Raw genomic sequence first — 13,749 nt, forward strand, 5'->3', positions numbered from 1 at the left:
CGATACCATAACTGAATCACACGTTTTTAAAATTTTTGTCTGTCTGAACGGGCTAATCTTCGGAACGGCTGAACCCATTCTGACGGGATTTTCACAGACAAGTAGAGGATTGGCCAGGGAGTAACATAGGCTACTTTTTAAACGACTTTCAACAATGGAGGAGTTGTGTTTTTCTACCTATGTACATTGATATCTCCGAGATTTCTGAACCGATTTGCGTAATTTTTTTTAATCGATAAAGGAACTTTGCGACATTGTTCCATAAAAAATTTGGAGCCCAACTCCTCAATCCTGATGCTGCAGGGGACCCGATCACTAAAGCTGGTGGGATTTGGAAACTGTCGGTTATAAATTGATATGGAAGGTATCTATAACAGGTAAACACTTTGGCTTTGACCTCGAGGACCCAATTCCTCAACCCTGATGCTGTAAGGAATTGCATTCCTAAATCCTGGTGATCCCTCGGGATTTTTAAAGGATCATCCGTTTAAATGTTTTTACGTGGTAGAGAAACACGTTGTATCCCGGGGATGGGCTATTACGGATAGACCACTTTTGTCCTGGGAAATCAAAAGTTCCCACAAGATTTGTTCGCCCTGACTAAGCAACCAATCAACTTGATTTTTAGCATAAAGATACTTGAAAGGACGCAGAGTAACATAGGCTACTTTTTATCATGGCAAGTCAGAGTTCCCACGGGATTTTTAAAAATCTAAATCCACGCGGACGAAGTCGCGGGCATCAGCTAGTTACAAAATAAAACACTCCATTTTAATTAATACTGTTTCAATCTCAATTAATAAAACCACTCTAAGTCCTAAACTATTAGACTCCACGTTACAATTTTTTTTGGTGAAAAATAAGTACATGTAAGCTTTAATTCACGGTAAAAAAAAAATATTTTTATTCTGGCCAAGTTACTCAAATATCGATTTGAAATGTTCACTTCCGGTTTACTATACGTTAAAAAATTTAAATTTAGAATTCGATAAAAAAAATAAAAATTTCAACTTTTTAACTATAATAAACAATGCTTTTTACTTTTTTTTACAAATGAATTGTCACAAATAATAAGCATCCAAAAATAACGGACTTCATTCTTAGTAAATTTTTAAAAGCTCATAACTCAGCAATAAAGCATCATACGAAAAAAACATTGTGTGTATATATCCACGTCTACTAGAAGTATAACTGACCAGAGTATAAACAAAATCCACGACCTCACTTTTTTTTGGCTGTCCGCTTGACGTGAAATGCCCCTATACGAAGTTTTTTACAAGAACTACGGGCGAAACACAACTGAACAAGAACATGCCAAAAGGCGTGTGGAAATTTGTATCTCATATGCACGCCTTTAAGGCAATGTGGGTTTATAGTAAGTCATTAATGTCTCAACTCTAAATTCTGCCTACTCAAATTTATTAAAGTGTGTGCTCTTGGATTGTGTTGTAGAAATATTATAAGATTATGGATGGATGGAGGATTATGTATGATTGGTGTGTGAAATCAATTATTATTTTTAACATTTTATTTATATTTTACGTAAATTGCTCATCACAAATATTCATTAAACTTTTATTTATTGGTGCTCCCCTGCAGAAGTTTTATAATGTTTTAAAAAGTACATATTAAGTACTGATTGATGCAACTTGTTACTTTGGTAACATCCAAATACATATGATGATGATGATGGAAGAACATTACAATGTAAATTCTTTGATTTGAGTGTATATTTTGTTATCAAAAAATAATATTTTTTTTCGTTTCTTTTTTCTTCTTTTAGTTTCTGCCATAACAGTTTTCAGTTAATATTTTTTTGTGTAAACAATGTTATAAAAAAGAGTGTCAAACTATTTAAAACTTTGTTCCAAAACTTGTGTGTGGGAGCACTTTTTCAAAAAGCAGTGCCTTCGTATTATGATGTGGATTTGTGTAATTCATTGTCAATGATGGGTGTTCGTTTCTGATAGTTTTTAGCGTGTACTGAATAGGATTCTCGAACTTTTAATTGCATTCAAACAAAATCATGTCTACATAATATATTTGTATTATAATACATATCAACTTCATTGTAGAATGTGTGTGCTCATGTAAAGCTAGTTTCTACTAGCTAAACCGATTCCTGTTTCCGAATTTTTGCTTTCGAGTAACTATATTGCAGAACTTTTATGACGTTTACACAATATTACTACGGTTCCCAAAGGGCTGTACACTCTGTAATGGCCGAGTCTGGTGAAATGTATAGTTCGCGACGGATCGACATGGTAATCGGGGTGGTAACGCCCCGCACACCCTCACATCCCCCGCGCTTACCAGGTGTGAGATAGCGCGGGTGACGTGCGGGTGTGCGGGGCGTCCCTCTAAGGTTGAAATCTATAGAGCGCACTTTGATTTTGTTAAGACTTCTTAAGTTTCAGTTACACATGGTCACACTAGTGACCCAGCTCTTTAAACGAGAAAAAAAAAAGTTTCAGTTAAAACGAGACAGACTTATGCCAGCGGTATAACGCTGTCTCGTTTTTAGTGTTTTAAGTCTGAGCAAAGTCAAAGTGTGCTCTACAGATCTCAGCGTAAGTTCTAACAGGTGTTACAGCGCCTACAGTGATTTTAAAGCAAATGCGCATTTCAATTAATAATAATTATAATCATTCGATGTCTTATTAAGATTTTAATATGACATTTATTAAAATCTTTAAAAGATATGAAAAATATAAATATAAAAACCAGACAGTAATATGATTTGGGAATAGTGGGAAAATAATAAGCATGTTGTAACTTGTGCTAATTAATTAGGAAAAATGCAATAAATGGATCGTTGTGATTTAAATAGGAATCTGGCGTTAGTTTTTCTAATCCCAATGGAGCCCAAAGAACGAAAAATTACTTTGAGTGGGTCACAATCACAAATCCACAATTAGGGTCAAATCGTGCACTATTCACACTTGCACTCCAGACTATTCTGTGTATTGTAGTTCAAAAGATGAGATGAAATAAATAACAACAAATTGGGCATTTTCAAAGGACTTATTTTCATACTGTAGTAACGTTTATACAAAAACTTTATAGCATTGAAAGATTATGGAAATCTCAACTGTATTTTGCGTTTAAGGTTCTGAATAATTTTAGTAATTTAAGTGTGTAATCGATATAAATATTATAGAAAGTACAGAATCGTGCCTAGAACGTATGCTTACCATGTATTTTAATAGTGCAATATGTCAGGAGAGCAGTGAATTTGGTATTACATACTATTCAGTATCTACGTTAGTTAATTTTTGTAAAAAATGAATAATTTTTTCTGAAGGTAAAAGACAAATTAACTCTCTAACAAAACTTGTTGTCATACACAATTTTATTTTGTAAATCGAGAATTCGTCCATGGAGACGAGCTAATATAGCGCGCTCTCACTTTTGTACACTCGCACATGTATAGGAGTGAAAAGGACACTATGGCAGATTGGTCAGTATTATATCAGGAAAAACTACATACTTCATAGGCTTATTTAAAAAGTTATTCAGTCTGTTTGTGTTGATCGTTGATAAAGGAGAAATATACCCCTTTTTGTTTGTTCTGTGGTAGTGACTCTACCACTAGTTCTGTTCAACTAAACTGAACATGTTCACTGCTCTCTTGGCCCGTCTGAAAGGTTCGAGGCAAGTACTAAGGCCTGCTCTGCACTCCATGCACGGCGCTAAACAAGAACTCTGTTAATTATTCTCAAATACCAAAGGGTATTTAAATCTTCTAATCATGTATACCTACTCCTCACCTAGCTGGAATAGGTGAATTAAGTCAACAAAATAGTATACTTGATTCGCCTAGGTGATTAGCCCAGGCGAATCAAGTCTACGGCACTAACCATCCACATTGTTGTTCGCCATACATGGGCTTTCGGATTTCGCATGCGAGTGAAGAGCGGGCATGAGATATTTGAATAAAAAAAATTATAGACGTGGATAAAATTATAGCGTGTGGATTAAAAAGTAAATAACATTTTTAAATTATTGGGCTATTTTTAGGGTTCCCTACCCCAAAGGAAAAACGGAACCCTTATAGGATCACTTTGTTGTCTGTCTGTCTGTCTTTTTTTTTACAAAATTAATTGAACAAGTGACTGTATGATTATATTGTTATTTTATAGAATGTTTCTGAACATTTTTTTTTTTTTAAATATTGGAATTAACTTAGAATAAGCAATTATGTACATGTTTTAATAACTATTTTTTTTAATAACCCTCTGAACTCTCAAAATCAAAGTTATATTTTTATAATGATTAATAATGTATTATCTCAGACTTGCTTCGGATTGTAGTGGTTGCTCTTAGGATGATGTTTGGCATCTAAGTTCCAAAATTTTTTAACGTAGGAAGACATGATGTGATAGAAAATAAACCTTTTTTACGCTATACATGTATTTTTTTATACTTCCTCCAAGCAGTCCTGTGCAATCTTTGAGGCGTATTACTAAAGGTGCGTTTCCACTAAACCAGCTTAGCGAAGACGTGCGTGTTCAATCGATCAAATTATTGAGAAACGATTCTACTTAAAAACATGTTTCTTGAAAATATTACGCTCCTTTTTTGAGTAGTTGTGTAAAAATAGTGTATTAAAAAAAAGTAATCGGCATTTCTCAGGTATCATGTCATCTTACAATTGCCTGGCTGATCTATTGAAAACGTCTCCGCTCCACTCCCCTTCAGTGGAAACGCACCTTTAATCATTGGACTTATGCCTCTTGTAGGGATTTGCATCCGCCACGGTCTTGCAGATTGAACCCAGCGGCTCTGCGACATGTTTGATGTCTATCCTGTGTCCACCTATGTTCACACTCGGCCAATTCGATAAAGCAAAAACTCACGGAATTTGACTCATAATAACAAAACAATCCTCAATAAATGATGTAAATGGTTTAGATCAAGCGAAGGTCCTGACTCCTGATCTGATTTCTGGATTGGCTCCCACGCCTTCCTCAATGCGGTGCGGAGTTACAGCCGGAGATTGTCTGCCGGGTCGACAGACGACCTGCAGTGTCGAGGGTGTGCGTTCGTCGCACTCGCGAATCGTAATTCAAATCATTGCTGTTTCTCGAACGGCCGAAATTAATAATAATAAATAATCAACCAATCCGTAATCTGTCGATAAGCTACTTGCGGCATTGTTAATAATTGTCAGAAAAGACCATACCATTTTCGACAAATAACAACATTGCTAACGGCCAAAATTAATGCTTAATCTATCTTTAACTTGTCGATAAGTTACGCAACGCTGCTGTTATTTACCAAAAAGACTTGACGAATAACAACAATGCTAAGTAACTTATCGACAGATTACAGATAGATTGATTTTAATTTTGGCCGTAAGTAGGTGACCTATCGACAGATAACAGATGGGATTGATTATGGACTGGAATTAGTAAATAATAATTTATCATTTACTAATTTCAGGCGTAAAAGAAAGTGGACGGTACCTACTCGTAAACGAACTTGATCGCGTTGTGGGCCGCGTCCCTTTTCCTCAGTGCTGCAGTTGGCGGCAAATCTGTTAATTTATGTGAACATTGATTACCTACCAATTTACTAACTTCACACCCACACTAATTTGACAAGATAATGCCGCTTGACAGGCATCCCGTGTGTTTACTTTAGACTTAATTAATTGGACTCAGATGGTAGACCGTGTTAAATTAACAGTTTCTTGTTTGAATTCGACGTCTCCAAAAACTGCCTGCTCGTTAACCGTCTATCTTTTCTTTTAGTCTACGTGATTAAATTCTTCGCGTCAATTTGTAAACAAAAGTCATTGTTTCGTCCCCAATCGGCCAGTTAGACGATGGCTACTTGGCTTGGTGGGCGCGCGCGGTATCATCTTTGTTCCTGACGTCACATCACCGGTTGACCTCGCCCACGGACGCTATGAAGTTTTGGAAGTGCAAAGGTAGACGTGAGCGGCGCACTGATAGTAAGTTTTTCAATACTGACAACTAACTATACCTACTCATTATCATTTTCGGTTAGAAAATCCATACTTCCATACTAATATTATAAATGCGGAAAGTCTTTCTGTGTGTCTGCTAGCTTTTCACGGCCCAACAGTTTAATCGATTTTAATGAAATTTGGCACAGAGTTAGCTTACACCCCGGGGGCGGACATATGCTACTTTTTATCCCGGAAAATCCGACGGGATTTTTAAAAACCAAAATCCACGCGGACGAAGTCGCGGGCCTCTAATACTTGAGCATGAAAGTCAAAAGACCTCAAGCAGAAGAAGCGCTGGAATAAACAGCTGTGTCATGCATGGCACAACCCGAAACAACTGCAGGTCCCATCTCAGCATAAATATGCTGTAGGTATACCTTGCACATAAAATACAAAAAACATAGGTACAGCGCTGGTTTTCAGCCGGAGCGGAACCTCAGTGCAAGAACCGGCGTTTTGAGTGTTTATGCGGACCTGCGATATTGATACTCATCTTGAATGGAAAATATTTTGAATTACCAAAACATAATAGTATAGCCACTTTGCGTGGGAACATTTTTGCCTTTATTGTAATACCTAAAATCTTTTCGCTATAAGAAAAATACTTAAGTAAACTATTTACACTAATTTCCTACTAACGAAACCTACCTAGTTCTACAGAAGCAGTGGTAAGTGCTCACATACCACAGCCCATTGTGGCTGTGTCCGCTAAATGAACGAGCAAGCTATTATGATTAAAGAACAAATGCCGTGCAGTGTGTTATTAAAACCCATTGTCTTGTCTCTAACAACATAAAGCGCCCAGTACACAATGGTCTGTGATGGGCCACGCTTTGCAATGCACAATTGTAGGCCACGATCACTTGGTGTTCACACAATGGCGCATGGCTCATTGCTGCCTGGCAAACCACTTGCGATGGACGTCGAAGTAATTACGGCTGCGGCTATTTATTTGTATACTGTTTACAAGTATTACAGAAGTGTGTACCGTCACAAAGTTATAAAAAAGAAATGGCGAAAAAGGCGATGGTGGATGCTGACCATTCATCGAAACAGGACAAGGTACGTACATTTTTTAATGTAGTACTTAGGTTATGATATTAATATTTAGAATGTTAACGTAACATGACTAAGAATTTTTTTACCGTTTTCAGGCAATTCATGGACAATCTGTTAAGTGACCTTGTTGCAGAACCATCAGGGGAATTCGATAACTTTGTTCGTATGTCATCTAGTGATTTCGAATATATATTGCAAAAAATATCAAATATATATTGCAAATATAAAAGAATTTTCGAATATATATTGCAAATATAAAAGTGCGGGCTCAGATTGATATAAATCAATAAACTTGAAAGTTTCTTCATTGCTCCACGATATTGACATTTTGGACGATCGAAAATTCTAGTTCTAGCACGAAACACAAAAGTGTACTATCCCGGTCAGCGGCCGGTGACGAACTAAACAATGGCCGATTGTGTAAACACCACAGGCCACGCTACGCCACGATTCCTTTGAAGTGTGCCCAAAAAACCGACAACTCCCCGATTGCGCGCCACGATTGACAATTGTCCGCCATCATATACCATTACCCCCTGTACACAATGGCGATGGCCTGTAGTGGGCCCGCATGGGCCATTGTGTACTGGGGCCTTAAAAGCGCTGGCCGCTGGTTAACAATTCTAGTACCTACAGTAAAATGATATTGCTAAGCTGATTATTAAGAAATCGCAGACTAAAGGATTAATAGACAGAGCCTACAAGGTTTTCGTAAAACCAAAGCCATTCGTGTAAGCCTCACGATTCACGAATCTTGCAAAAGTGGGTGGTTATTGTTTAGGTTAAGCAAAATAAGATTTAATGAACACAAAGAATTTATACATAACGCGCTTATCTCCAAGCGCGTTTTGTTACTATTTCGACCAGTCCCCGCGAGCTTCTGATTCTATTTCGTATTCTTAGGGTTCCGTACCTCAAAAGTAAAAACGGAACCCTTATAGGATCACTTTGTTGTCTGTCTGTCTGTCCGTCTGTCGTGTCTGTCAAGAAAAACTATAGGGTACTTCCCGTTGACCTAGAATCATGAAATTTGGTAGGTAGATAACTAGGTCTTATAGCACATGCAAAGGAAAAAATCCGAAAACCGTGAATTTGTATCATTTACATCACAAAAATAAGTTAAAATATTTTTTAAGATAACTATACTAAGTGGGGTATTATATGAAAAGGCTTTGCCTGTAACTCCTAAAACAGATTTTTATTTATTTTAATGCATAATAGTTTTTGATTTATCGTGCAAAATGTCGGAAAAAATACCCGAGTACGGAACCCTCGGTGCGCGAGTCTGACTCGCACTTGGCCGGTTTTTTTCCTAACCGGGTGTCCAGTCTATTTCTTTCATATAATACGAGTATGTACTTAGTCTGTGTGAGAAATATGAACCTTTAGGTACCTATTGTAATTCGCATTGTATTGCACTCTTCCGATAATGTGTCCAATTTGTGTTTATGAAAATTGACAAAACGCACTGTAAATAGGTACTTACTCATAAGTGGGATTTTATTACTGCAAGGCCAGACTGGTATTATTGTTTGTTATAAAGGGTTGGAAGGGGGAATGATCTTTCTATTAATATTAATAACATTGTTTTAAAATCAATTGCCAGGCGAAAAGAAACGAACGGTTCCTTTTAAACACGAAACTCTAAACTTAGGTAAGCATTTTGTCCAAGGTTTTCCTCGCTGTTTAGTCTGTGTACAGAGGTTGAAGACGCTGTCCGCTGATTGCTATGCCAGTCACAGCCCACAGGCTTTTGTTTGCCGTCCACATTGTCATGTCCTTCCTCCGGTTCCTACTTTTACTGAATACCTACAGTTACTTACTTACCTGTCGGGTGCTATCAAATACTTATGACAGGGAGATTTCAGATGTTCAAGTCACGTTTCACTACCTAATAGACCAGCAATATTTAAAAAAAACTATCTATTAGAAGTACTTACCTACCTAGTAGATGGTTGGGTAGGCTTAACCAAAAATCTAATATTAAAATTGCTCACAAGGCAACGCATGGTAGATCCTAACATCTATTATGTAGAACGACCAAAAAAGGTTAAAACAACACCCATGAGGTTTGGCGGACCTAAATTAGAAAAGCTACCAACTTTGCCACAGGCAACGAATCCTCGTTACAGTAACCGTATTACCTTCTTTTGCCTGATAACGGGCCATATCGTTCCCTAAGGACAGCCTATCGCATATAGTTCCACTAAGGCTCTGATGTAGGCGTCTGTTACCGATAGAATCGGATATTTGCCACCACAGGCCACCACTCCTACCTCGCCGTTGTCGAAATAGAGGGAAAAATAAGGCGCAAAGCATACGGAGTGGAATCAAGGCGCAGGATTTTTTAACAATATGCTTCATAATATAATTCCTTGTATTACAAATCGTACACGAGTATGCGCGCTTTCAGTGTGACATGCTTCCTTCGCGTTGTGACACGCAGGTCATAATATAAGCAAGCATACTGTCCATAATCTCAGCTTATAAAGATACAAAAGCAGCCTAACAATAGGTGTTTAAAATCTGTGACTAGATTTATAGATAGCTCAAATTGTTTGGTGAAAACAATGACAGAGTGTGGAGCCGAATATAAATCAATCAGTCGTAAGCAATTTGAATGACTTTGATGTGAGTACTCGCTATAAGAAATGTGGTATGCAATTCACGTACTTACTAGGTATCGTTAAATGTGGTTAAATCTTATGTGATTGATTTGCTGTTATCCATTGAGGAGTCTTCATCTCCAATAATATTCATCAGGGATTTAACTAACCCATGTAAATATGCCAAATTGCATTCAAAACCGTTCAGTTATTTCAGCGATATGTGTGCATAGATGGGTAGACGCAAAAATTACAGGAATTCCTGTTTTGGGCTTTATATCGATAAAAAGATCTTCCTCTGAAAAAATTTCAATATTTTACCTAATATTCCTACAGATCATCCAGTTAGACTTTTGTTATAAGTAAGTAGGCCCAAGAAAACCTTCGGGGCTCAAGTTTAGCAAACGAATACAAAAATCACAGCTCTAAATAGATTGGATGGTATGGTAGTTGTATCAAGTTCACCTTTGTAGATACACGAATGTATTTATATGTGCAATAAAGAAAATAATAAAACGAACAAACAGAAACGGAACACTCGCCAAAGTGGCAAAATAAAAGCAATTAGTCATCAAAGCACGAACCTAACTGCAGTCCTAACACCATAAATTGATGCGACTGCATTTCCTAGATAAAAGCCAACTAGGTGGATCCGTCAACGCTCGCGTCCCGCGCCGCTATAAATAGTTATGCTGCTCCGTAGGGCTGCAGAAAGAAAACATTGCAAAACACTAACAGACATACAGAGCAATTGAGTGAACTGTAAAATTGTCTTGTAATAATATTGTTCTTTGGATCGTATGAAGTATAGTTTTGAAGCGGACTTCTTCTTGGGAGGTAACTTTATTGCTAGATCTGTTCTGAACACACTTATGTAATAAATAAAACCACTGGTACCAACTAAAGAAGTGAGTGTATTGTGGCCACAGAACTCCTTCCAAACCTGTGATTGTGACCTAAAGTTGCGACATTGCATATTGGTCTATTGTGCTGGGTGGTTGACCGGATTTAAGTCCGTATTTCGCTTTGCCCTGTGCCTCAGAGAGCCTCTGATAATAACAAGATAATAATATAAATCTTTAGAGTCGAAATGCCGGTAGCCTTAGCGTAAGTTACAGCGTATACAGATCGTAGAAGAGCCTGGAAGCCTACCACCTGACCTCAGGAAATCTATACCATTATTTACTAAATACATAGCTAGAAGTCACGATTTACGACCCTCAGCTGTGAGGATGCTTAGACGCAAATAAAGAGAAGGCCTGGAAGGCCTATTGGGTTTCAGAATACCTACTGATAAGTGATATCCTAGAGCCGGATACTAAAATGAAAACGAAATGCAATGCTATAAACTTTTATCGATGAAAGTTTCGCTTGATCACACCCGTCACACGGTCAGCGAATAAGTAAGACTAATCAAATCAGTTATTTAAAAAAAAACAACATAAATTGAGCTAAATGGAAATATGTCGGGCCTATCGTGCGAGCGCCTCGTGGTGACATCCTACTTAACTTATTCTAGGTACCTAAATTCATTCTTACACCTAGATAATATGTTACGGGCAAAGTATGCCTGCTTTTAAGCTATGTAGAGGTCATTAGGTAGTTACATCACATTGATAGTGGATATATTATTATCTGAAAGGCCGGAGCGACGAGATGTAGCCCGCGCCGTCCCATTAGGGCATGCCATTAGGACTATTCTGTGACTATACTATTGGAAGTAGACCTTACTATGTTTTCTTAGGAATACGGATAACTAATAGGTTTGACATGAGCAGCGTGGCAAAGTATCTACCTAAATAGTCCCTCTTATATTTTGACGCTATCATTCCTTATCAATCATTCGTCACAAGGTCACAAGAGATTACATCACATGTACGAGAGACTGGGTATAGGCGACAGGCGACCCATGTAATAGGAACTTAGAAGACTAGACTAACGACTAGACTTACTAGTCTAATCTTTCTATTTCCCTACTGGAAGCAGATCTGAACAAGTTTTTTAGGAACTGCTATTCAGTGTAACTACATCCTATTATGGCAAAGTCTTCTAGGTAGGACTTGAGTACGGCAAAGAAATGTCAATATTTTACGTTATCATTTCTTATCTCCTCAATCATCTGTCACAAGAAATTACATCACAGTAGATATAGGCCGGCGCAGCGGGAGGCGTCAGGCCGCCAGGCGTCCCATGCGGAAGGACGGCCGGCGGACGGCACTCGTTTCGGCGCCGGCCGCTCAGTCCGCGTTCCGTTGTCACAGCGTAGGTAGATCCGATGCGCGCCATTTAGCCCGGGTCATCACGCGAGTTCGAAATTCAAATTTAATTTCCGAACTTTTATTGTGTTAGTTTTTTTATGCGACATACGAAGGTCAAAGACCATACAGCCTAATCAGCTGTGATATTTTTAAAACTTTGTAATTAATATTATGTTATTTTTTGTTATGGTTTTCAAGAGGCAGCAAAATATCGATGAATTTAAAAGTTTAATTTGTTTTTAGAATAATTACATACTTAGGTTCATAATAAGTTTTAATTGTGGCGGTGCAAGTGAGCCAGTGTTTGACAAGGGGTACAGGCAGTGATATGAAAATACGTTTCGAAGTGCCTAACAAATTGGAAATCATTTTTGGAGGAGGCAGTACGTATTTTGTACTAATGATTTTAATAAAAATTAAAAATAGGTACTTACCTGCAAAATTATATAGCAAATTATGTAATGTAAATAAGACAAATAATATGCGTATCTATGTAGTACCTATGTATCTACTTGTAATAGCCTCGCTAAACAAATTCAAGTCTTATCTTAATAGAATACTAGTTTAGTACCTACCTACTTATCTACGTAACAACGTGGTAACAACAAACAGTACCTATATTTAAACCTAATATGACATGAAAAACAAACATGGTAAAAGTAAATAAAGTATGAAGTACGGCCAAGCCACATAACTCTTTACTCCTATAAATAGCAAGCTCTGTGGGAGACAAAGCTTTATACGAGAAAAGATCGCCTTTGCCAAGTTAGCAAAACAAGTAGAAGTGACTGTTTAAAATTATCTATACAATACAAACCTAGGTACAACAACAAAACCAAACCTACTATCGCACAGCAAAGTATCTGCGTCACCAAGTCTGTGCCATGGTCTGCACCCATACGAAGTCGAAATCCCATGGACACCTACCAAGTGTTTGCCTCTTCGTTTCTAGATAGAACCACTGGGATATGGCACGCCCTTCCAGCATCAGCTTTTATCTCCACTTTTAATATATTGAATAGGCGTCTTCTAGACAAACGCTGCAAAGGCTGCATCATCACTTCTCAGCAGATCTAAATGCAGCCTAGCGCTAGATCAAATCAAATAATGGACTAAAAATTTATTGATAGGTAGGACATACGCGAGTTCTTTTTGAAAAAATGCCGGTTAGATATCTGGTCTGACCAGTTCCCCTACAAGTTTTTGTTCGCATGCCCAGCTTGAATATTTTACCGAGCCGAGCAGCCAGTCTGAGAAGCTGTAATACTTACAAAGGCCATGATTTATATTTGATTTTATTGTGCCTGGTGGAAAACAGTTGGTTGTCATTTATCTCGTCATAATTGAAGGAAAATAATACCGTCATATGACGTCTAATGCTATGTCTACCGTGCAAAAAGCTGTTTTATTTCGGCTGTCCCTGCACTTTCCCGAAGCCATGATTCCAATGTTCCTAAGCCGCGACTTTCTTCTTTAATTGTGTCCATCATAATGGTCTGAATGAGATGGTACTGGCTGTATCTGAGTTTTGAGAACATGCCCCAGATAGTCCTAGATATCTTTGTGCCTAGATATCTCTAAAACCTGCGAATCGGAAGATTTCATCGTTTCTGGACCCAAATTGTTTACATTTTTTAAAGTATTTTTTCTGACTCTAATTTATTCATTTGTGTAATATAATAAGTAAAAGAATGAATCAGTCAAGTGCAATAATATCAAGTGGCAGAATCATGATACGACCCGACCGCCTGTGGTTTTTGTCTGTCTGGGGTTCTGAACACCTATAATATCAACAGCTTCAGTCAAAATTTATTCAGTTGAGATAAATTACTTTAGATCCAAGATTGGT

At 37.6% G+C, this 13,749-nt stretch overlaps 1 protein-coding gene across 6 annotated transcripts in view; it reads left to right on the forward strand.

Moving 5' to 3' along the window:
* LOC123874877 (guanine nucleotide exchange factor DBS-like) overlaps positions 1-13,749 on the forward strand; it is a 125,383-nt gene that overhangs the window by 12,232 nt on the left and 99,402 nt on the right. The window contains exon 1 of one of the 6 annotated variants that reach the window (XM_045920451.1): positions 5,699-5,959. The exons of 4 other annotated variants lie outside the window; for them this stretch is intronic. In XM_045920451.1, coding sequence (XP_045776407.1) covers positions 5,914-5,959 — 46 coding nt within the window. In that variant the 5' untranslated portion in view covers positions 5,699-5,913. Of the gene's footprint in view, positions 1-5,698; positions 5,960-11,854; positions 12,284-13,749 lie in introns of those variants that run through there. One more of the 6 variants, XM_045920443.1, reaches the window with a different exon arrangement.

The sequence above is a fragment of the Maniola jurtina genome, chromosome 2 (genome assembly GCF_905333055.1).
Source record: "Maniola jurtina chromosome 2, ilManJurt1.1, whole genome shotgun sequence".
Taxonomy (NCBI): domain Eukaryota; kingdom Metazoa; phylum Arthropoda; class Insecta; order Lepidoptera; family Nymphalidae; genus Maniola; species Maniola jurtina.